At 40.9% G+C, this 26,222-nt stretch overlaps 1 protein-coding gene across 1 annotated transcript; it reads right to left on the bottom strand.

The window, feature by feature from the left end:
* Positions 1 to 3,515: 3,515 nt before the first annotated feature.
* On the bottom strand, positions 3,516 to 25,197 carry LOC123768922 (BRCA1-associated RING domain protein 1). The gene is made up of 9 exons (XM_045759744.2): positions 25,045 to 25,197; positions 22,477 to 22,683; positions 21,330 to 21,813; positions 16,490 to 16,570; positions 14,682 to 14,878; positions 11,875 to 12,078; positions 11,052 to 11,164; positions 7,795 to 7,916; positions 3,516 to 5,661 (listed from the first exon to the last, which is right to left on the bottom strand). Exons 1-9 carry the CDS (start codon positions 25,125 to 25,127, stop codon positions 5,326 to 5,328), a joined length of 1,827 nt encoding a protein of 608 aa, XP_045615700.2. The 5' UTR covers positions 25,128 to 25,197; the 3' UTR covers positions 3,516 to 5,325.
* Positions 25,198 to 26,222: the final 1,025 nt, after the last annotated feature.

Raw genomic sequence — 26,222 nt, forward strand, 5'->3', positions numbered from 1 at the left:
GAAAGCAAGAGTATAAAGAGCTATGACATGTTTATGTGCCTCTGTAACCTTTCCCACTACCGCCCACAAGATGATATATGGGATGCATAATTAATGAACCAAACTAAGTAAACATGTTTAGAATCGAGAATTATATGAACGGACAGCATAAAACTTCCACTAGTGTCACAATGACAGTGTGACATTGTAATTGCCAGAATTAGGCTAGGATATCGATATGTATCGCAGGTGGCTGCAGGTAATGAATAGCCCCCAATGGTGAATATTCCAATTGTAAACTACGTGAACAAGAGCTGGGACATACTCACCAACACTATATCTGTGATTGCCCTGTTATAAGTGACTTCAGACCAAATGGTATAAGGTACTTTGAACTCTGTAATTACTTCATACACTACCTCATCCCTTTGTGTGTATTTTACCTCAATAAACTTATTTCAATTTCAATTTCTTAGGAATATTGGAAGATATTCTTATGCTGTACCCGGATTTTGCTAACGGAGGCTAATAGATCAGCCTTATATTTTATGTTCTCACCTGATTGTTACCTTGAGGTAGGCCCGTAAGTGGTAGTCCTCTTGAACCATTAACAGTATCAATAGATGATACTGGAGATCTGTGGAGGTGCGACTGGACCCTGCGTGACGGGAGATGTATCCCTTGTTTCTTGTGATTGATTGATGAGGATTAAGCCACCCAAAAGGTAGCACGGGCATGAATAGCCCGTAAGTGGTGTTCTTGTTAGTCACAGTTGATTTTTTTTATTGAGGCTGGTATTTTATTCCCTGATTCCATGTATAACTAACCATCCTGTGAGATGGGAATATTTAATGAACTTATAGCTAGTTTTTTATATACACTGTGTAATCTTTCATATAGAATAGGGTAGCAGCACATTACTGTGTATACCTAAGCTTGTTAATAATAACAAAAAAAAAAAAGTTAGTTTCTATCGATAGGGAGAGCGATGGTTCAAAAATCCTTCTTTAAAATATGAATATCTTTCCTATCTCACTTAGATCTAATCTCTGTGATTAAAATGCAAAATTGACTTTGTCACTGCCTTTTTGATAACGTATACAATCATAAGCTTATTTGTGAATCTCTATTAAACAGTAAATCAGAGAGCGTGTAAGGTTCCGTGTTCCATGTCCGAAGAAACACGGAGATTTTACATAAATACAGTACATGATAGTTTAAGTAGCGAACGCATACCAACAAATAACGATTAGTATCTATAACAAAAATATTGTTCTATGGAGTTGATTTAACTTCCAACCATGTATTTTTAAATAATCTTTAACGTTTTCTGGCTAGTTATGTTAGATTTGATTAAAAATACGCATTCTACTTGTTAATATCGTTAGATTTGATTAAAAATACGCATTCTACTTGTTAACATCATAAATTAAATTTGCGATAATTTGAGCAGAGAAGTTCGACGACTGGATCACTGTGTACAGAAGGTTGATATGCCAGCAAACACTTTCCAGAGAGCAATATATCTTTTCGATAAGTCGCTCCACGATATTGTTGCTTGGACCATCGACTTCCTTTGATATTACATATTTACATCTTATTTTGTTATGAAATGATATTTTTTCAGAGTAAAATTATGTTTTCTCATTTTCTGCATCCAGCATCCACATTATACTGAGTAAATATACCATATTACTTCATTGCTTACGTAATGCTAGGAAGGTTTGAGTAGCTTTGGGTCTTTAGTGGACAGAATCTCCAATAGATGGGGCGAGAGTCGCCCCATCTCTCTCGACCGGGCGGGACTCGAAACTTAAATTAAAATTGCTATATCATTGGTCTCCAACATATATTTCCTTTGATGCACTCACAATAACGATTATAGCTCTGTCTTTCTGGAGGCATGTAATATTTTAGGCTTTATTAGCGTATCTTTGTTAATTATACAACATATTGGCAAATGCGTAGGCGTCTGCACTCCATGACCGAAAAGCTACTGAACGCCACTATAAAAACATATATATCTTCACTTGAGCTTTAAATATGTCTAATGTAATGTATTTAAAATAAAGCTTATATTTCTATCTTTCTTAAGACGTGTAAAACATTTGTTTATTAACGAATTTACGTAAAATAAACATTCTTCTGAGAGTTGCTCTGTCGCTCAGTCTATGCGGGGGTCGGAGCTCGGCAATTATTAAAATACATGAATCTTCATTAGAACTTTAATTATGTCTATGATAAAGTGTTTAAAATGAGCCTTATATTCCTATCTTTCTTGAGGCATATAAAAAATTTACGATTACAAATTTACGTGAAATAAGCATTGTTCTGAGAGAGTTACTCCGTCGATCGATCTGTCCGGAGTCGGAGCTCGGCTATTATAAAAGTACACGTATCTTCGCTTTAAATATAAATATGCCCATGGTAAGGTATTTAGAACGAAGCTTATATATCTGTCTTTCTTGTGACATATAAAACTCTTACGTTTATTAAGGAATCTGCGTGAAATAGGCATGGTTCTGAGATGAATGCTGCGGTTTTCGAGTTTGACGAGCGATGAAAACTGCCACTTTTATACAACTACAAATATCTTCGGTTTTACTTAAAATATTTGTCTGGTAGAGGTTTTACATATAGATCGCGTTTCTGTCTTTCTTCTGACTAATAAATAATTTTGGTTTAATCAGTTATCAAGATGTTTTCAACGATATTCTTTCAGCGTTCGTCTTTTCCAACTTGGGCGACCCTTTTGGAAGCGCGATACTTGGGTTAATCCATCCTATAGTTGGGTCTGTTTCCAACTGGGGTTCGAATAGTACTCTTGTGGCGGACCCGTTGCAGGTGCACCCGCAAAACCACCTGTTTGTGAATGAAAAATGTCTGTAAACCAACTGATGACGTCCCAACACTTCCGGAACAAGTGCTTCACCCATGAATTTTGTATCAACCACAACACTATAAATGCTTCACTTACGCACTACGTTTTGTGGTCCAAACAAAATTCGTCGGTCAAGCACTTGTTCCGGAACTGTTCCGACGTCATCACTTGCTTTACACACATTTTTCATTTACAAACAGGTGGTTTGGCGGGTGCATGCAATCACTTTTGCGTCTTTATTACGAGGACAGCCTGCAAATCTTTTAACCATGTCGTGGCGCAGTCAACTAAGGCGCGTCTGCGATCATCACCGACGTAGCTTCCAACCCTCATCGATTAGGTTCATTTCATGCATCACGCTATTGTGATTTGTGTGTACACTTAGGTAACATGTCTTGAAGACACCTCAAGGATGCCATCTCACAAAACAATGTATCACAGCCCTACATACGGAGTCGCCAGCCTTCACGGACCACCGTCAACTCTCTGAGGCAAACATCAAAGCAAACTTTGAGCGTCAATAATGCCAATGTTTATACTTTCTTTATGCTACAAATCACAAAATAACACACTACCCACAAGCAAAGACTCAGTTACATTGTGCAAACCTAAACAAATATATCCAAAATGAGAAGGTTATTCAGAAACTAGAAGCTTAAATAAGGTCTATCATAAGGCACAAGAGGATTACATTTTTACTCAACCAGGCAAACTAACAGGCAACAAGTAACGTCCAGGAGCTACACTTCAATCTCCACCAACTACAGCCAAACAACAACATCTAGCTAAACAGGCACAATACATATATCAAATTCATTATAACATTCAGATTATTCCAAAAGTCCCTTATCTATTTCAAATATATTTAACAAGATTACAGTACTAACACTTTTACATATAAAGGGAGCCTTCCAAATTTCTATTCAAAAAATACTGTTCACTCTATAAATGACTTCTCCATTGTGCACATTCAAAAGCACTCTTCATTAACATTTCAACCTGTCAAATACCTGCGTTTTCAACACCAGCACCCTACCTAACACACACCAAGACAATCAATGACCATTTCAAATTTCTTCATACAATACTTATTCACATCCTTTAAGGGCATTAAATGGCAAACCACCTCATCTTATTTAATAATCACATCTTCTTGGCGTGCCCATTTCCTACAAGTTTATTAACATACTTTTCTTTTGAAAGACAACATTTTGAAAACAACAAATCAATGAACAACATTTATTATATATATATATACACAAACTTCTCAAGTTTGTCTTCGCTACAGCAAAACTTTTATCAAAACATAGACGGCAGACAATTGTCGGTGGTACTTTTTTAAACAGTTTATTTGGTGTTGGAAATATTTTCTATAATATGTCATTGACACTTTTTCCCTTTTTTCGTTATTTTCAAACTTAGTTACTTAAATTCCACACAGGACTTTACAGCCATCACCTATGTCTGCCTCTCTCTGTATGTGAGTGTCTGTGCATCTATATTTAAGTACCGATTCCTGTATTGGAACATTGCAAGGATTAAGCTCCACCTCACGGCATCTACCATTAAATTACTAATACAAACACTTAAGTGATGAGTCCTTTTCTCAGAGGCTTTGTTTTATTTACATACAAGCATGCACCCACTTCATACCTGGTTAATGGTGTTCTGTGACGAGTTCTACTCCCCAAGCCCGGCCCAAGCCCACGCTTGACGTCTCACAGCACCCACCCATTCAAATCCCATATGACAAGGCTACAGAATAAAAATGGATTTATCCAAAATTATATATATGGCTTAAATACTAACACTTATCATGGATAAAAAGTACAGGAACATGATAAAGAGGAAGAAGTGAGGAAAAAAGGGAGCCCTTCTACACTGATTCGGAGCATGACAAACGAACAAAATAAGGATCACACAACAATACTGATTATGATGTGATTTCTACAGCTCAATGGTTTACACTCAAGTGAGGCATACACACACAATTCAAATATTATAAAACTTTAAAAACATCTAGGAACTGCTATCCGCAGACACACATTTCAAACCCCAAATACTGTTTTTTCATATAAAAACCATCTAGCTCTACATAACATAAACAACGACAATGCAACCGGAGCTCACACAAATCATCCCATCTTCTCTCTGCTGCGAATGAGTAACATGACTTCAGTGACGCCATGCCACACACCCCATGAATCAAATTACCTTTTTTACTTCCAGCTGGAGAGCTTAAGACAAGTACATACATTTTTACAGCTAGACTCTGCAAGTTACTACGTATATGGTCAGTCCATACACACAACTAATTTCTCTAAAACCTCAACATTTTATTATTATCCTGTACATATTTTAGACCCACTTTATGAAGTACAGTATTATCAAACACTACATATAACTCATATTAATAGATTCCTCAATGGTCATTTTCTCAAGTGTTATTTCTTTGGATAAAACAACTATTTGAAAGGAGGTACAAGCTCAAAGTTATCAATACACGAAAAAAGCCAACTCAGGGGCAAAGATTTGATGTGTGCCATGTCGTACTTGAGCTGTGGCTCTACTACACCATCCTGGTAAATTATGTAGTGAGAGCAACTGTTAAGTAGACTATTTTCATCACTGTAAAATGGTACCGTCTGCTCCTTTTCAGAAATGCTCTCTGGGTTGGGCTCTCGCACTAACACTGTGCCACCCCCTGCTTTAATTATTGCTTCAAGACCCTTCTTATTTGGATATGGTTCGCAGAAATTTCCCCACAGGAACATGTGGCATCCATTAAAAAGGCCAGGATGCTGAAAAACAGAAATATCAATAAACAAACAGATTTACAACAAAATAACCTACATGAAACACTAACAACAACAACAATGTTTCTTTTGTATGAACTGCGCATTTTTTATATCACCTGAAATACACCAAATTATAACACATCTTATAGCTAGCAATCTAAACACACTTTCTTGGTTTGTGATTTGTGGATGCGTCGCTAACTAATTATCACAACAAGGCACCAAGCTGGGAAGACTAAATAACAACAAACCTGGTCAATGAATGCCTAATAATATAATAGCATTCATTTCTTTTCTTTTGTTAAAGATTCGCCACCTGCAACAAAACGTCCAAACTAACACGGGCTATGGTGAGCCTATACATAGTTCTCGCATTCAATTTAAATGTAGACTTCCTATATTCCTACAGACAACTATCAATCTGTTTACTTTCCTTTTAATAAGTCTCACACTGAAGGTGTTAGATATGGAACTCGTGTTTTACATTGAACAAATTCAGTAAATGCAACTAATACAAAACTGCAAACCTCACATGTATAGCACTGAACTATCACGATTTTTCTTACTTCATAGGCAAACACTGCACTTTGGTTGGACTGTCACTATCAGGCCCTATCAAGAAAACATTGTTTGATGACTACTCATTCCAGAACATAAACCCTTGAGCTTTTTTACAATTAACACGACCCTCTGAGAGAGGGTCTTATCTCACTATATAACGTTCAACACATTTCAACTGTTCCGAATCCTGTTTTCCCAAGTCTACAATGGGGGAGGACTTCAACAAATATGTTGGTTCATTACAAATGCATAATATTCTTGAACTGCTAAAATCATTTAGGTTTACAAACAATTATGCCTATGATATGCAGGCGATGAGTCACAAAATCATGGCTAAAGTATGTTCACCAGACTACACACTACAACGTGAAGGGACGACGACTTTTCGGTCCATCCTGGACCATTCTCAAGTCGATTCAATCGACTTGAGAATGGTCCAGGATGGACCAAAACGTCGTCCTCCCTTCGCCTTCTAGTGTGTGGTCTGGTCAACATGCCTATGATAACATTTATATATTTACACATCATATATACATAAAAACAAGAAAGGGAAATCTTACGTAAGTATCAAGGCAATACTAGAGCACGACTAATTACGTGGACGAGCATTACTGCCTCACAATGATACTGAAAATAATTAACTGACAAATCTTATGAAAATATATCAGCCAAATAATGCCATGAGTCGTGTGGCATTATTGCAATGGTGTTGGGTGCATGCAGGTCTTGGTGAGACTTCCCAACATTTTACACAGTCACTGCCCGAGTGATTAAACCACTGCACTACTGGGGCCATGTAAACCCTGGCTGACCGTGTTCAAATCCTTCAGGGGGTCAAGAGTTCTCGGATGTACATTGACTTGGGTAGTCTGCATTTTGACAAGCTAACATCAAGAGTAAACTCTTCAGTGGGTGACCTAGAAAAGCTGGCCTATGGTGTGTAAGCACATCAGGATATATCATGACAAATTTAAACATGCTCAAAACACTATTGGTATGCACACAAGGAGCCCAAACATGAAGTACTGGACTGCTCTTATGGTCAGTTGATGGGGAAGGTGAATGTCAACTCCCTTTCTCCCCTTCAGAAATCTAGAGGTTATCTTGAGATGATTTCGGGGCATTAGTGTCCCCGCGGCCCGCTCCTCAACCAGCCCTCCAACCCCAGGAAGCAGCCCGTGACAGCTGACTAACACCCAGGTACCTATTTTACTGCTAGGTAACAGGAGCATAGGGTGAAACAAACTCTGCCCATCGTTTCTCGCCGGCGCCTGGGATTGAACCCGGGACCACAGGATGACACCCCAACTCCACTCCAGACATTTATAGTGCCTCAGATCTTCTCTCATTAATATCTTAAGATTATGCTAATGATCATTCCAGTCATGAGGATTTGCACACAGTACTACTTCTACAGTAATTTACTCCAAAAAGGATGGCATTGGCAAAAGCTAACACTCTGCTTGTTATTATTTACTCCACAACATTTCAGGCGGCAGACAAAACTCAAGTTAGCAAACCCCAAAGATCCACAAGTAAGCTGTAAAAGAATATCTGTAAACAAATATCACCTACCATTTTTTCAACGTGGCTTCTGGCTTTAGCAGGTGCACTGCTGGTACTGTTATGACTCGACCCAATAACTTCATAGGGCTGGGGATTCACTGCTTGCTCTTGGGAAAGGCAATCATCCATCCCTGGAAAAAATTATTTATCAGGTACACGATTGAATTTAGTTTAACAATTCAAGGGGAACACCTTAATAAATAACAAAATTTCTCTTATAAATAAATAAAAACTATCTCGTTAAATGATTTTAATGATAATGCTTTCCACTACTGTAATAACTTACAACAAACATAAACAAGGTCAGCTACATATATAAAATAACAATACAACTAAAATAACAATACTAAAATACAATGTCTAACAATCAATAATATTCTAGAACAACAACTTCTTTTACACTTTAATCAAACAATATACATATAACAATGCTTTAATTTCTCTTTTTTTGTAGAGAAGTTGGTAGTAAAGCACCGTATAACCTCATTTATCGCAATTGTATGGGAAAGATCCCCAGCCAGATAACCCAGACATGCAGATAACCAGAATGCTTACTGGGGAACTCCAAAAGTTAAGCACAATTTCTTGTACCACAACCAAATTAATTTGATTTGCCACACACAGGTCATAAATTTTAAATACAGTATTCAAGTACCAGTACAGTACTATAATTAATTACAAACAAACTTCAGCTTACCTTGTTGTAGTTCGTCATCTTGATTGAGACTACATCTTCAAATTAGGATTTCTTGAAAATTTACATAACCTAACACAACACGAAAATTAACACTTCAAATTACTGTACAGTACATGAGCTTGGCAAGCTCAGTTCTGACTGCCAGCTCCTGAAACCTCACAGTTAAAGGCTCTTGGCATGCTTGTGAGCCTTCATTGGTTGAAAGCTCTTGGCTTCCTTGTGATGCCTCACTGCTTGAATGCTCTTTCTTGGCTTTCTTGTGAGCCTTCACTGGTTAAAGGGCCTTTGGTTGCAGGTCTTACAAAATAAGAATCACGTTTAGCTTGCCTCCTGTGTTCATTGGCCTCTCTTAAGATCAGCTCTTTGGTTTACCTCAGGTATTGATACACGTTTCCAAACTTCTGGATTAGCACAGTTAGAGGGAAAATTAATTAGCATGTCAAGAGAAGACATGAATAAACTGTATTTTGTTGTCTGTGGTCAAGACATGAATCAACAGTATTTTGTTGTCTGTGGTGTTGGTTTATCATCATTATCTTCATCCTCTTCCTCGACCTCACTAGTAACAGACTGGAGAATCTCTTTGCTCGTCACACCATATCCTGGGTCGTTGACCATTCAACCACATCCTGTCTTTCTACATTTTCACCAGCATTTCTGAAAAGCTGCCGGATAACCCAAACATTCGAAAAAGCGGGCTTTGGATAACCGAGCTTATACAGTACAGTATTGTACCATTTAGGTATGATGTTTAATGCCCAGTGCCCAGCATCAATTACCAAGGGACCCCATCACAATTTAACTCTCAATAATTGCTGGAAAATGAAATAGCTCCAGGCGAAGAAACTGCCCATCTGGGTCAATAGAACAGAACCCACGCTTCCCGAGGCGAGCATGAAGTTCCCCAATCCCACAGCCAGAGGCGAAAGCCAATAAAAACAAAGCCATAAGAAAAACTTCCAGGACCAAAGCAGCACCTGTGAACCAAGGGGGGAAGAAAGAAACGCCAACACCCAATCTAGACACCAAGAAGACTTGGAGGGAGTAAAAGCCACCTGCAGGTCAAAGAAAGCTGAAGACAACATGCAAAACGGCACTAAGGAAGCATCAACGCCAAATACTAATGAACTAGCTACACCCAAGTCGTACGATAAGCAGAGACAATATTAATTATGAGGCGCCGATCAACAAAAAACCAGGACGAGAAGGAATGAAAATAAGGCTGTGGCAGTAGGCATCTTCGAGGTCCAGGGACAACATTCAATCCCCCCAGATGGAGAACCAGGCAGAACTGGACTAAAATGGTCATACAGAAGGTAGGGCATACAAGAAATGAAGCTGTTCAAACCAAGAATATCGAGGATGAACCACACGTTAGACGAGTAGTTTGTTCAATAATGAGTTTGTTCATTCTTTCAACAAATAAGAACAAATAAGAACAAATAATAACAAATAATAACAAATAATATAACAAATAATAACAAATAAGAACAAATAATAACAACAAATAGGAACAAATAAGCCACCCAACAAAGGGACAAGGTTGGTTCGACTACGCCTAAATCCAACCACGTCACAATGAGCCAACACAGCAGTGGGGAAAAACCTGACCCGCCAGCCCTGGCCCCAAAAAAATGGGCAGAGCCGACAAATTCCACAGCCAGCTGAACGAAGCAACCAAGGAGCAATGGTTTCAAGCTCAACAAGACACAATATACGACTGAGAACAGGTGATGCTTTTTCACCCACAAGATTATTAGCCCGTGGAACTGCCTACCCGCCGAAACCATAACTGCCAAAACTGCGCTGAGTTTCAAAATATACATGGAAAAGATCAAAGCAAATGAGGGGACCTTCGACAACCCGCCAGCTTCCTGTCCTCATCGAGGCCACTAGGGTTAGTGACCCTCTGGTAAATAAAGCTAACGAGCACCAGGTGATGACTATCAGTAGCTCCAGCAGAGCTGATGGTGGTGCTGCCACCTAGAGGCAGTCGGTGTGGGAAATAAATACAGTAAAATTTGACCTGTGCAGCATTTTAACCATCCTAGTGTATGCCAGTTAATTCTTAGAATGGGTGGCAAGTTTTGATGCCCCTCTTTGGTGTTTAAGGGCAACACTTTGGTTGTAGACTGACCTTTATCTTCCTACCCCCCCCCAATTAAGAATAACAAAAATACTAGTTACCATGGGGCACAGTTTAACATAGCCAGACATCAACGTGAGGATTTAATGGCCACAAATCATGTAAACCAAGCATTCAAGAGCACTATGCTCAGAATATATTAAATATCTGAAAGTTCTAAATAGGTATATTAAAAGTTAGTCAGAATTTTACAATGGTTTACTGTATAATGGTGTACAGGTGTTAAGAATGCATGTAAAATTGTGTTATTTTAAGGTTAACAATACCACTGTTATTTTCAGTGCCCTGTATCGTCTTATTGTTTCAACAGACTCCATTCTCATTTTAAAAATTCTTACTTCTATAAATTGTATCCCATGCATTAAACTACTTCATGCAAGTCTAATTGTTAGCTGAAACCTGAAAAAACACCTGTATATTTACATGTGTGAGAGAGGATCCATTTGCCCGACACTACTCCCATCATGTACTTGAGTGTCCGCTGACTCACAATTCTCTCTTGAGTACAATGTGCAATGATGTGGGTCACGTCCATGCTGAAAGAATAAAAAATACATTCGAGTGCCAATGAATACAATGGCTATGTATGAATGCATACTAATTCACTCACGTGTACAAATACACATTCATCTCTTCATTTCAATTTATACATGTTTAAAACATAATTTCCTGTTAATTTAGCCATCTCCTCAAAGCATGTGTGTTCTTACAGAACTCTGCAACTCTTTATTATTACAAGTCTCACACATATATTGTCTGGTACTATCCTTCCCGTTGGGTCTCGGCTCTTTCTATCACTATTTTACCAAACTCTCAACACACTTAACAATATGACGTCATCAGCAATCTTCTCTAAATGCAAAACGTTCCACCTACACAACTAAACAACACTTGTGCTGATCCTACAAAACACACACACTTCCCTAATGCTTACACTAATCTGTATCTCTACACTCTCAGATGTCAGGGATTTCACGTGCAAGTATGCACTATATACACGTATAGTTTCCCGAATATTGTACCTATGACCATGGATGTCTTGCACACAAGCATTCATACATACAAGTGCAGGTATGCAAAGTAAATCAATAAACTTTTCATTCAATATTCCGACACAAAAACAATATTTTCTTCCATCATAATATTTCAGAGCTGATATTATATTTTATAGGAATTCTGGATTTAGTTTTAACACGTTCAATATCTTCCTCTTATAACTAAACAAATGAGACAAGTCTTTCCCAACCTGAACTCAGAGGTCACCCGAGCTCGCAGCAACTTGGCCAGGTTATCCAACTTTCTCAGATTCTCGGCCGACAATCCAGATCCCAGGAGCACAATTTTGTCAAGAAGGCGTGTCATCACCTGTGGCCGCTGCAAAGACGTGTCTTCAGGAGTGTCTAGAGCACTATTGAGCTCCACCACTCCTACACACAGGTTAGCAAGGGACCTGTTTTGCAGAAGTAAATTTCAAATTTGTAACATATACCATTAATTAATGTAGAAGGCACCAGTTATATTACATTACATAATTATTACTTGGGAACAATACTGTATAGTGAATAAAGTTGTCAACAAAATATTTACACATATTATGTATAACATTTTCACTACATAGTGCCTTGCTAATAGCAAATGATGATTCTATTTGCATGCTGCGGCATATCGCAAGTCAGTTACGTAAACAGAGATCAAGAGCACTCAACTGCTCCATAAGACTAAGGTACACAGTGTCTTAAGAAGTGATATAATAATACACAATTTATTCTCACTTACAATTCTTTTAAACCCAGTCTTGTCCTTATCCCTTACTATATCCAATGCACTTGCTCACGCTGCATCCTCACCACCCAACACACCCAACTAGCTATGTTTGGAAGAGCTGCTGGTGCCACTGGGATAACTGGCCACACACACCGACAAAGTTCCCTCAATGACTTCAAGATTCTCAACAACCACTAGTTGATGACGTTCCTGTCTTGCGAGGACGAACACATCAATACTCCAAGATTCGGCACCTATCTTGTTTGGAAGGGAACATTGTATGTCCAATGTATGTTGGGGATATCTTATCTTGAGGTTATCTTGAGATGATTTCGGGGCTTTAGTGTCTCCGCGGCCCGGTCCTCAACCAGGCCTCCACCCCCAGGAAGCAGCCCGTGACAGCTGACTAACACCCAGGTACCTATTTTACTGCTAGGTAACAGGGGCATAGGCCGAAAGAAACTGCCCATTGTCTCTCGCCGGCGCCCGGGATCGAACCCGCGACCACAGGATCACAAGTCCAGTGTGCTGTCCACTCGGCCGACCGGCTCCCTTAATCCCAGATAACATCAATATCTAGGCTCTGTCTGCCTATAATGTTAAGGGCATGTGATAGTGGTTTGTAACTGGGGCCCCATCTGCTACACATCACTGCACAGATAAATATAGAACCAAACTTGGTATCTGACTGCTTCACACACTACACAGATGGTTCAGTAGGCCGGTACAGACAAAAATCTAGAGCTGCAGTTAAGGCAGGAAATTCTATAGTTAGTAGGAGAGACTAATGGTGCAGGCGATGAGTCACAATAACGTGGCTAAAGTATGTTGGCCACACCACACACTGGAAGGTGAAGGGACGACGATGTTTCGGTCCGTCCTCAACCATTCTCAAGTCGATGATTATTCCTGGTCATCGACTGGTCCTGGACCATTCTCATCGACTTGAGAATGGTCCAGGACGGACTAATGGGTGTTCAACTTTTCAAAACAAATGCTACCCATTCAAAAACGTTTTGGAACATCCACTTGGTGAACATTGACAACACATTATCATACTTAGATCCGAGAACTGCCATAGAAACCTTACAATGAAAACACTCATGTGACAACATCCATCTGATCACAATTGTCATAGTATTAATGTACACACTTAAATGCCAATGTTGTCAAATACTTATCAACTGGGTGCCAAGTCACGTATGAATACCAGAGAACGACAATGCAGATGAAGCTGCAAAACTGGCAACTATGAAGTTGGAATGTAGACATCTACATACCATAGAGTCTAGTGCAGATTTAGAAGATACTTAGAGATAAGGTAATGCAAATAGTGCATTGCCTTATCTCTAACAGTGCAGTGTTATGGTACAGTGACCATAACAAAGCTGTAACATCAGGAACTGCAAGTTCGTACAATATTTCAACCAACTGATATATTAGGGGAGCGTGGCCGGCCGAGCGGACAGCACGCTGAACTTGTGATCCTGTGGTCCCGGGTTCGATCCCAGGCGCCGGTGAGAAACAATGGGGCAGAGTTTCTTTCACCCTATGCCCATGTTACCTAGCAGTAAAATAGGTACCTGGGTGTTAGTCACCTGTCACGGGCTGCTTCCTGGGGGTGGAGGTCTGGTCGAGGACCGAGCCGCGGTGATACTAAAAAGCCCCAAAATCATCTCAAGATAACTGAATCCTTATTCTGATGAAAGGGAAGAATAATAAAACTCAAAGTGCACCTACACTGCATCAGGCTTGGATACCTGTGTACACTGGAAATACTCAATATTGTGGAGAAATGAACCAAAAAGATCACTAGAACATCAATTAACACAGTAGAGTTACAAACAAAATAAGATTTCAAGAGATTTAACAGTGCAAAAGTTAAACACACTGGATAAAATCTTCCTGAAGCCAACATAAGAATCATAAGTACTCTTCCACCGCCTAAGACAGACAGGCTGGCTTGCCTGCTAACCTCTGCCTGGCTAGCAGGCCACCCAGAGGCTTAGGACCCATGCAGGAATCTCTCTCTTGGGGAAAATAAAAAAAACAAAATACACATTTTTGTCCATCTTCCCAGCTTTTCTTCCTTACTGCCTCCTTCCCTTAAATTTCCTCAATTACACTCTCTTCATCAGTCAAATTATCCACTCATTCACTGTGCCAAAACCATCTCATTGTGGTCTCCTACATTTTTTACTTTTACTTTTGAATTCCATATCTCTTCAAGACATTTTAATTCTAGTGTGTAGAAATAAATTCCTAACAGTATGTACCCTAGAAGTGTACCTGGGAGTAAATCCAAAGAGATTGCGAGCGGTGTCGCTAGCACCCCAAGTCCTGAGAAGCTTGATAACCTCCACCTGACCCTGAGTAACAGCATCATGTAGAGGATTTTCATTACTGCCGCCAGGCACATCCACTATGGCTCCGTGTTTCAGCAGCAGCTCAGCAATATGTTGAAAGCCATGACTGCAGGCTTCATGCTGAAAATTCAGAATATTTAACACATGGATAAACAAATTTTTAACATCTTTAAAACTTGCTATCAAGTTACTTTTACAGTATTTTATAAGTTTGCAATGTATAAATGGAAGAATGAGTGCCAATGCTGCCATTTTTGGATATCTAAACCAGGGCCTCATCGATGCAGGACAAAGTAGCTAGGTAGACGGTTGCCTCTTGAGAAGGCGCAGCAACTATACATGTGCCAGTCCACCTGAGGTTAAAAGTAACATATGTACCTACTAGTCAAGTGGTTATGGATGCGTAAGTCACCAGGTCACGTGTTCATCATAACAAAGATCAAAATACTTATGCAACAAAGCACGGCCTAACAAATCCTGGAACATAGTACAGTAGTGCTGGAAGGAATCATGCATGTTCGAGTGCGGATACAGCACCGAGCTTCCCTATTAAGGAGGGGACGTAAAAAGTAGCACTTGTTACAACGAAAAATGGAGCCATTCCAGGTGATGAGGTAGTCACCACTTGGGGCCTGGGGCTCAACCCTGCCACGGAAGTGGGATGGGAACGGAGAGGGTCACTTGGGATAGTCAACAATGAAGCCTGGTCTGGCCTCAACGTAGTTGGGGCTATGGAGCCTGATCTTCCATCACTAGCCGACTCGGGGGACTGGTCAACAACCCCACAAGTCTGTGTTAGAGAAAAGTCAGTTCATTTTCCACTTAAATTAATTTTCAAACGTTTGGGTATTAGAGTCAAAGGATACCACCTATCAGGGCAGCAAGGGTGGCCAAGCAGTGGCCAGTGCAAGAAGGGGGTGTGTCATTCCAAGCAGCATCCTACTTTTTAACGGGGGGAGACCTACTGCATTGGACTATTTGGTGGAAGGTACCACTATGTAGCAATGGACCACCAGTAAACCACTTTTTGTACTATCAATTTTATTGAGTCTGGAAAAAATAAAGTTAAATCCAAACTTAAATATTTCTAGGCCTAGTATAGCACTTATATGCATAAAATTAGATCTAAGATAGTGTGTATTAGGCCTAGGATTGCTAGAAGAATTTAGGTTAGGTCTTATATTTATGTGGCAGTTAAGTTTCCTGTTTACCCAAATTTAATACTACTAAATTAAATTTTCTGGTGATCAAGGCTGAATAGTTACTATAAGTACTTTCATTTTAGGAAGAATGGCTAACAACATCTTTATACATTAGTGTAATTTTGCATGGCCAACACCCGTAGAGGGACTGGAGAGGAGGGCCAAGGCAACTGTCCCGGGCCCCAGGGAGTCGTACACAAGTCCCCCCCCTCTCACAACAAGATGACTTTTGGATCCCCATACAAGCCTAAGCACTATTACAGCTTCGTATAGCCCTCTAGCCACATCTTTTCCTGCATTAAGGCTTTCACTGCAACAGTCATTTTTCTTCCCTAGTTAATAATAAATCAACATCAAATATACTGCCATTTGTTTTTTAAATTAAAAAACAAAATGCTTTAGGGGACTGGGCAAAACAAAAATAAAAATTACCAAAGGGTTCAGTGACGTTAATTCTTCATTAGAGGTACAGTAATAGACACTTGACAAACCAAAGGTTCAACCTGTGTCAGTGTACACATAGACTTACCAAGGGGGTCCATCCTGCATTATCTTTGGTGTTGGGGTTTGCTCCCTCCTTGAGCAGCTGCAGCACTTTCTCACTGTCCCCCTGTTGGAATACTCTATATTTGGATTTCTACTAATTTACATACATTTTTGTGATTTATACAAAAGTACTTTTAATAATTAATCACTTATAGTAAATATAGCCCTTGTGGACACGCAGGTCAAGTACTGCATGTGAAAGTATTTGGGGGAAATGAGGTAATTCTGACAATTTGGAAGCCGCCAAGGTAGAGGTCAATGTGACGATGCACATCTATTATGACAAGTGCCTGTGGACTATAGGGAGACACTCTAAGTTTGGGTAATGTCTAGTCAAGCAAAATGTATAAGTGAATGCAAAATAAATATTAAAATTTAAATAAAATGAAATGTACAGCTATAAATTATGTCAAAACCTTAAATAACATAATGAATTCTTAACTCTTTTCATGATAGGATTCTCAAAGAAAAATCAAGACAGGGAGCCGGTCGGCCGAGCGGACAGCATGCTGAACACGTGATCCTGTGGTCCCGGGTTCGATCCCGGGCGCCGGCGAGAAACAATGTGCAGTTTCTTTCACCCTATGCCCCTGTTACCTAGCAGTAAATAGGTACTTGGGAGTTAGTCAGCTGTCACGGGCTGCTTCCTGGGGGTGGAGGGCTGGTCGAGGACCAGGCCGTGGGGGACACTAAAGCCCCGAAATCATCTCAAGATAACCTCAAGATAACCATTCAAAATGGCATAAATATTTCTTCTTATAGGATTGTAGAGCATACAATTCTAAGAAGAATACACTAACAATTTCACATACACAATTGCCTCAAAATAAAAGAATCCATATGTACTGGCAAGTATTGTTACACATCGTATTATCACATACAGCATACATGGAATGTAAAAAATTTTTTTACAATACTGTACAATGTTTTCCTTCCAGTACACAGTGTTCCCAATTGGTATTTGAGGCCTCTGGTAAACATCTGCCATCTTGAAAAGTGTCTTACCATTTATGGGACAGTTTCCCTATGCTCAAAGCACAGGTTTTGATCAACATTGGAAGACAAAAGCCTTGTTTTGAATACCATTTCTTTGTGCGCATACAGATAATGCCTGATGTAACCCTTGTGCATTGTAAGGGTTAAGATGTGCATCTTTTGGTTATATGCAGCCAACATACATCGTGCAAAGGTTATATTTTTCTTCCGAGCCTTTTGCTTACGTGGAGAATACCAGGAGAGTGTTTCGGGAGTAGTTCTACTCCTCGAGCCCAGTCTGGGGCTTAACAAATGTTTTATCTGCTCTTGTTCCCCATTTCTCAATCAAATTCTCAACCATTTGGCAAGGGTGGTGAGGCAGTTGTTGTGTGGGGCGGGTAAAAAACTGGATGACATTAAATGGGGATAAACTGAGTTTTACCAACTTGATTGTATGCAGATGATGTGGTGGTCATTACTAGGAGGGAGAAAGATTGGCACAGGATTGCTTATGAATTAGTATATGTATGAGAAGAGAAATCAAGTTTCTCATAGTTAACTTCAAGTGGCACATCGATGAGAACTTACAAGTGCACTAAGCCCCAAAATCTACCTTCATGTGCACACACAGGTTGAATTTACAAAGTCTATCTCCCTTAATATTGGACTGAAACCTAGCTTGTTTGCATCTATTGAGAGTTCATAATGCTAGCAGCAAAATTATGCTGCAAGGGCTGTTGTGTGTTTAGTCTGAGGAGAGAGCAAGCATAAAGTTTCCATTGTTAGAAGCCAAAATCACTCATTGGCCACCTTAGAAGGCTATTGGAGGGAGTATTCTTCTGCAGGCATTGGTGAGAAGATTAGGTTAGGTCAGCCACAATGGTCAACTCAGGATTGGTGATGCAGCCACGACATCACAACCATATCATTTTCGATGAGCCTACAGCAATCCAGTATGCCTGCAGAATAGCCAATCATTAATTGACCAATCCCATACACAGACTGGAGCTGAATAGAGCGTGCTTGCCACACCAAGCCAACAATTCCTAATGACTGTGACCAAGTCCAACCGTTAGCAACCTGCTGCCCACTTGCCCAACGTGTGTGTGTGTGATCTACTTCGATACCATGTGTGGTTGTTGTAGGGAGCCAAAGAAAAAACCAGAAAGGCAAAGTTGAAGCACCTGCACATTTGAGCTCACTCAACACCAACAGACAACGGTATTGCAGCCACAGCAAGCCCACCGGAGGCATGGACAGCAAAGCCCAATGAGAGCCCCAAACAAGACCCAGCCAAGTCTGAACCTGGGACGGAATCAAATGGGATTTCCACCAGCTTACCAGGAACCCAAACCCACCAAGCTGGGAAAAATCAAATCTCTGGCTAGGAGATACATGGACTGGCTGAGAGCCTACACCACACAGTAGGTGAGGTAGGCCAGCACCCGAACGCCAAGAAGACGAAGACAGGGCATTACTACCAGAGCTAAACACGAAAAAACGTGAGGAGTCAGATGGAGCCCAAATGGGAGTTACCGAAAACAGTAAGCCTGACAACCCATTACAAAACCTAACCAACCCCTGAACCTTGGATGGATAGGGATGTGCCAAGACTCATCTTGGAGGTCCAAGGATATCATCAAGAACCCACCTTCAGAATGAGATGAACCCGGAACAATGTGGACATCCGAAACGAGGAGCAAGGAAAAGAACCATTTCAACCCAGACAGAACGAGGGTGAACCGGAGATCCAAAGAAACCCGGTTCAGGACCGGAAAGAGGCGAGAAAACCCACTGAAAGAGTCGTTTTGACCACACCCAAAAACACCCACTCCAAGATGACCTGACGACGACTAGGAGAGGAGGCCTGCTCAGAAAGACCCAACCCCCCTAAGGGAGGAGGGACCAACCAGCTACACTGCAGGTCACATAAAACCACCCCAAAAAGCCCACAAATTGTGGGACCAGGCATCAGCAAACTGCCCTCTGACCATCCCATCAAATGGGACAACCACGAAAGAGCCAGCACAAACCCCAAAATCCGGAGTGCTGAACAGGGCACTGACCAGAAAACAACAAAACAAAAACGGATGAGGGGAAGAGCATGTGGCCCAGCCACACGTTCCAAAACCAGCCTAACACCAAATCACTAAACCAATCTTTCTTCTAACAAGCGATGGTCTGTTTTGTTTCACCTGGAGGTGGCAGACATGATACAAATTCACAATGTTATCATAGTGTCACCGTTCTGTGCTTTTTTTTAGAGGGAGGCCAGGTTCTGGCTCATAATTCCATGCAGGCCTAAAAGAACTCTGTGACTGATGGCACCTTGTAGTTTGGCACTATATCAACATGGTACTTTCAGGGAGCCATAAGGGTTTCCACTCAGAAAATCAATATATAAATACATGACAAATTGAAAACTGGGATCTCTAAAATTAGCAAGAAAATAAGTGGTGTTATTCTTCAGCTATATCTTACTCTTGGTTGGCCCCATTTAGATTATGCAGTTTAGTTTTGGTCGCCATACTACGGAATGGACAAAAATTCATTAGAATGTGTCCAGCGTAGGATGACACAGGTAATCCCACAAATTAGAAACAAGTTCAGTAATTATCAAAAGAAGGCACCAAGCTGAGAAGACTATGTAGCACCATCAAATGCCACAAATTAGAAACCCTCCATATGAAGAGACTGAAAAAAGCTTGATTTACATTCTCTAAAAAGGCAAATAGTTAGAGGTGACATGATTGAGGTGTACAAGTGATGGATAGGCATAACAAAGTGAATATTAATAAGGCATTAAATGGAACAACACATAATGGAACATAAAACAATGGATATAAATTGATTAATTTTACATTTAGGGAAGACCTGGGTAAATACTGGTTTGGTAACATTGTTGTGGATTTGTGGAACAAATTACCAGGTATAATAATACTTAGGATCACTTGATTGTTTCAAACATAGGTTAGACATCTATAAGAATGAGTTTGGCCAAATATAAATAGAAGCTGCCACGGATGGCCCAATAGGCCTTCTGCAGTTTCTTTTATTCCTATGTTATGTTCTTTTTTTTTTTTTTTTTGAGATATATACAAGAGTTGTTACATTCTTGTACAGCCACTAGTACGCGTAGCGTTTCGGGCAGGTCCCTGGAATACGATCCCCTGCTGCGAAGAATCGTTTTTTCATCCAAGTACACATTTTACTGTTGCGTTAAACAGAGGCTACAGTTAAGGAATTGCGCCCAGTAAATCCTCCCCGGCCAGGATACGAACCCATGACATAGCGCTCGCGGAACGCCAGGCGAGTGTCTTACCACTACACCACGGAGACTAAATGGAACATTACAATAAAATGATAATAAGGTATCCCAACAGTGGATGCCTTATTCTGACAAAACCACAATGTATCCCTATGGATAATAGCTAAAGAATGAGCACTGTAGATTACAGTTATCCATTTAGTTTTTGTGTATTGAAGTTACAACATTAGTATTTTGCATTAAGTCTTAAGTTTTAGTCTAAGTGTTTTTCCCACACCTTGCCCGAAACGCTGTGAGTATTAGTGGTTTTAGGCATAGTACTGTATGTACTAGCTTTGGTCGCCATACTACGGAATGGACAAAAATTTACTAGAATGTGTCCAGCGTAGGATGACAAAGTTAATCCCACAAATTATAAATAAGTACAGTAATTATCAAAAGAAGGCACCAAGCTGAGAAGACTATGTAGCACCATCAAATGCCGCATAGCTCTATCTAGAAATCCAACATCATGTTTGTAACTCATTTTGAATATATGTACTTTTACCTGAATCAACTATTTTATTAAAAAGCAACCTACCTTAATACATGCAACATGAAGCGGTGTTTCTCCCTTCGAGTTTCTTTTATTAATAATCGGAGTGCCAGGACTCTTTCCCAGGACACTCGAATCAAACAACTTCAGCAACTTATTATCCGGGGTTACAGGGAAAGATGGACAACTTTTATTTGGTTTAAAGTTAGTCACGGAGGAATTGGTAGGGGACTTCCTCCCACTACTCTTCTTTCCACCAATCTGCTTTGAAGCCGACTTTACTTTCTTTCCAGCTTTACTATTACTCATGTTATTCTTGATCTTCCCTTGATTCGGGCTAATTTTCTTGACCTCAATTTTGCTATTATCACGGTGACTAGTGTTGATGTCACTCTTATTGACAGGTTGAAATTTTGAAGAACAGTTTAAAGATGACTTGGTACTGATATTCTGCAGGAGATTAGAAGGCCTGATTTGTCTCTCTGGGGTACACAATGCACGGGAAGGAGCCTCCAGCCCAGCCTCCGTGCTGAAATGTTTAAAAAACGAAGCTAAGAATTGTCTCGGTATAATTTCACCTGCATATATACAAGTTTCATCCTAGTACAGTAGGCAGTATAGGATACATAATGCACATTCTAACACCCATACCATTCCTACAATCCAGGAGTGAGTGGTGTATAACTCCCTCATTATCACTGCTATCAGCTAGTGTAGTTGTGATTCATCTACAGTATATACATAGTTTCCTCCATACCATTCCTATCATTCAGTATAGAGCCATGAATAGTTTCTCCATACCATTTACTGTATCCAGTAGTGGTTCATGCATACTTCCATACCATTTTATCATCGAGCAATTTCAGATACAGTACAATATAACCATTATCTCATTCTTTCTCTAGTTATATACTCACTGTATTTACTTATTTTTTTTTAATTTCTGAGACACCTAGCACAAGAAATGTGCTACATAGGTCTGAGTTCAATCTGACTGCACAAATCTAATTTCCTAGTGGCTTATGTCTCCACTCAAGTGGCTGATGCAGTAAACATAGAAAAACATGAGGTATATTATCTTGCACCATTTAATCATGTGTAGCCTGAAAGACACTTCTAAATACTGTATAAACAAAATTTTGTTATAGTTAACATATATTAGTACAGTATTGTATTGATAACTTCAACTGACCCATCAATGTGGCCACCCTTCAGCAGTTTCCTCAGATCCTTAGTGGAAGCCGCAAGACCAGATATGATGCGGTCGGGCTTCATCTCACACGGGGGTGCTGGGATCTTACACACTGGACAAGTACCATTCTCAAGGCTCCCAGTACACTCAGCACAAAAAAAGTGATCACATCTGCCCAGACACTGAGGGTCTGTGGCTATTTCATTACTGCAAAGACAAAATTAATTAAAATATTATGCATTCTGTAAATTAAATGATTATCAATTTTACATACATGTGATTATTACTCTATTTTAGGTTTTCTATACAATGCATACTTTAATATTTATTATTGGAACGCAAAATATAGGTAATGTATCAAGTATGAGAGAGGTTTAGTTCACCCACAAGAAGTATAGTACCATCTTGAGGTTATCTCGAAATGATTTCGGGGCTTTAGTGTCCCCGCAGCCCGGTCCTCGACCAGGCCTCCACCCCCAGGAAGCAGCCCGTGACAGCTGACTAACATCCAGGTACCTATTTTTACTGCTAGGTAACAGGGGCATAGGGTGAAAGAAACTCTGCCCATTGTTTCTCGCCGGCACCTGGGATTGAACCCAGGATCACAAGTCCAGAGTGCTGTCCACTCGGCCGACCGGCTCCCTACCGGTACTGTATGTACCATACAGTACATATATATCTACACACAAAAACCACAATAATGTGATACAATATCAAATGAGCAAATCCACAAGGGCCTTGATAGGGGTTCGAATCTATGCACTGGATGTTACCAGACGCGCTCTAGTCAACTGTACCACGACATGCTTAAAAGAATCGTAACACAGTTGACTAGAACGCGTCTGGGAATATCCAGCGCATAGGTTCAAACCCTCATCAAGGCCCTTGTGGATTTGTACATATATATCTATCGGCTGACAGCACATCTAAAAGGACCAAAACACGATAAGATCAGAGAGCACATGATAGATACCTTGTACTTGGAACATACCCGGAGAGGGTTTTGGGAGTTCTTCTACTCCCCAAGCCTGGCCCAGGCCAGGCTAAATATATTTAATCATATTTATCAACGAGTTCATCCTGTCCATTAATGACAAACAGGGAATCCAAAACTTGAGAGAAGAATAATGAAGTTTGGGAATGAGACTTCCTTAAGGTGCTTCATGAACAGAATGGAGGGCCAAGAACAACGGTTATGTGGTGGTGAAGTTATTTCTGCATCAATGATGCAGAAAAAGGGGACAACATATGCTGTCGTTCGAGATGCACCGTTTGAGATGCCATACAGTGTTCTGCAGATGGCATTCTTGCGATATTGGACTGTGCTTGGAGTCCGGCCTGACCGATTTACATCTGATCCAGCTAAGGGGGGGAGGGTCCTAACTGGAACCTGGACAGTTGCTACGGAACTTTTGAAGGGGATCCCATCATCGCCGCAAGTTGCAGGCAGCAATATCCGTGTTTAGTATCAGGGTCAAGAGAGGAAGTGCTTCAAGTGCAGGCTACCTGGGCACTTGGTGGAATCGTGCACAATAGCATTGGGGGACCAGGCAAATGTTCTGTCAGAGGCCGATTTTCCATCTCTGGCGGGACCAGTGACATATGGGCAGTGGGGGTTAATGACGACTCCTTTGAGGAATCCTGATTGGTCAATAAGGTTGAGAGTGGAGTTAATGAGGTGACTCCCCCAGCTCTGTTGACAGTTGTTAATGACAAGACAGTTGTTGATGGTGTGGCGGAGGGTGGGGAAAGTCTGTCAGATATGCTTTGTGATGAGGTGGCGAGGCATAGTAGTAGTAATAGTGGTGGTAGAAACAATAGTGACTTTCTCGTCACCATTACAGCAAGGCAGACTGATTAAACGGTAAGTGGTGAAGTATTAGTAAAAGCATCCAAGAGGAGGAAACAAGAGTGGATACTCTCGACAGTGACCTGTTGGCCACTGTTTGAGATCAACCTGAGGCAGGTGGGAGTGGGGAGGTGAACTGACGCAGGTGGGAGTGGGGGGGGGGTGGACTGACGCAGGTGGGAATGCGCAGGTGGACATGACATTTCTCAAGAATCATACGTACGACAATCATCAAGCCAAGTTTCGATCAACCAGTTAAAGAGCAGCCTTGCTCTAACACTAGTCAGGTTAAGGGGGATATGAAGCCGTCTGACCACAGTATCTGGGGCTCCGGGGCAGTCCCATCCAGAAACAACACTCGCTCTGATGCACCTGAATGCTGCAGCCAGCATTAACTCACCTAACAGGCTGAACTTGTGCTTTTTCAACCATAGGGTTGTAAACCCGTGGAACCTCCTACCCGCCGAAGCCGTAAACGCCAAAATTCTGAGTTTTATAGTACAGCTAGAAAAGATCATCAGGGCCAATGGGGGGAACCGTTAACAAGCCTCCGGCTTCCTGTCCTCGTCCAGGCCCCTAGTATTAGTGGCCCTCAGCTAAATTCAGGTAACACTGGGTATAGGCTTAGACATGACCATCAATAAGTTGTAAACACAGCGCCTCAGGGTTATTGACAATAGGCAAGTAACATACACCTCAAACACCAATCCTTCGCTTACCAAACGCTACATTTTAGCAGAACTTCAAGCTGTTGAATGGCTTGCAGGGAGTGTTCCCAATCAAATAGTTGGAAGACGTCCATGGCCGAGTGTTTACTGCCTCCCGCCTCAGCCCGGGCTCACTGGTCGCTTCGTACACAACAACAACAACACGCGCGCCAAACACCACTAATCTACGATGATAATAATAATAATAACAATAACAATTTGTTTATGAAAAGTACATACATAGTTGCAGAGTTACAGTACAAACATTCTGTTTGATTTAAAGATAGAGGTAGTACATACAATACCTAAAGCCACAAGTACGCATAGCGTTTCGAATGATGTTGGTACAACGTTCGAACAGGTTTTAATTTTAACAAGTTGTAACATACAATATAGCAGGTTGTAACAACGTTCTAATACGTCATAAAAACGTTATAACAAGATGTAATAACTATATTACAAGGAGGAAAATAGGTACAGTTTCGAGTTGCTCCTGAGCTACCGTGCAGTGAGGACGTGTCGCCTGCTGCTCCGGTGGTTTGAGTCGGTTCTCACTACGTGTAGAGAGCCATGGGCAAGGCTCAGCGCAAGAGGGAATGGAAGCAGCTTTCGGACGAGGAAGGACGGTGGACCGATGTGCAGCAGGCCCCAAAGAAAACTGCTATCGAGGCTTTACCACTTGCTTCTACCAGCAAGTCAGCGGACGTAATGGACCTAGAGAGGACAGCGTCAGTCACACACCAGCCAGTGTCAGTCAATGCTTCTCTGTCCGCAACGCTGCCGCGGGACGGCAGTATGAGTCAGGAGAGGACACCACCGGTTTCACGCCAGCCAATGTCGGCCATTGTTCCTCTCTCCACAGCCCAGCCGCAGGACAGCAGTATGGGACAGGGGAGGACACCACCAGTCTCACACCAGACATCGCCAGCCTCTGCACTTCTTCCGAAATTCAAGATCATGCAGACCGACCACTTTCCTACAGCATATGGAGTAGTAACGGCGATGGAAAAAGAACAACCAGAGCTCAAACTTTCCATTACAGTCAACCTGAAGGGAGAAATAATACTGACACCTCAAGACCAACAGACTGCACATTACTTAGAGAAGGTAAGAGTCCTGCAGGGGAAACCTGTGTGCTTGGTAAAGCTGGACCCTTCAGAACGACGCACACGAGTCGTGCTTTTGGGATA

Source organism: Procambarus clarkii, chromosome 64 (assembly GCF_040958095.1).
Source record: "Procambarus clarkii isolate CNS0578487 chromosome 64, FALCON_Pclarkii_2.0, whole genome shotgun sequence".
Taxonomy (NCBI): domain Eukaryota; kingdom Metazoa; phylum Arthropoda; class Malacostraca; order Decapoda; family Cambaridae; genus Procambarus; species Procambarus clarkii.

Excerpts from the sequence above, each read along its gene's own strand:
- LOC123768922 (XM_045759744.2), bottom strand. The coding sequence starts at position 25,127 with ATGGACGTCTTCCAACTATTTGATTGGGAACACTCCCTGCAAGCCATT. Across the intron at positions 22,684-25,044 it reads CTGCTAAAATGTAGCGTTTG|TAATGAAATAGCCACAGACC; the intron begins GTAAGCGAAGGA and ends TTGTCTTTGCAG. Across the intron at positions 21,814-22,476 it reads AAGGGTGGCCACATTGATGG|CACGGAGGCTGGGCTGGAGG; the intron begins GTCAGTTGAAGT and ends TAAACATTTCAG.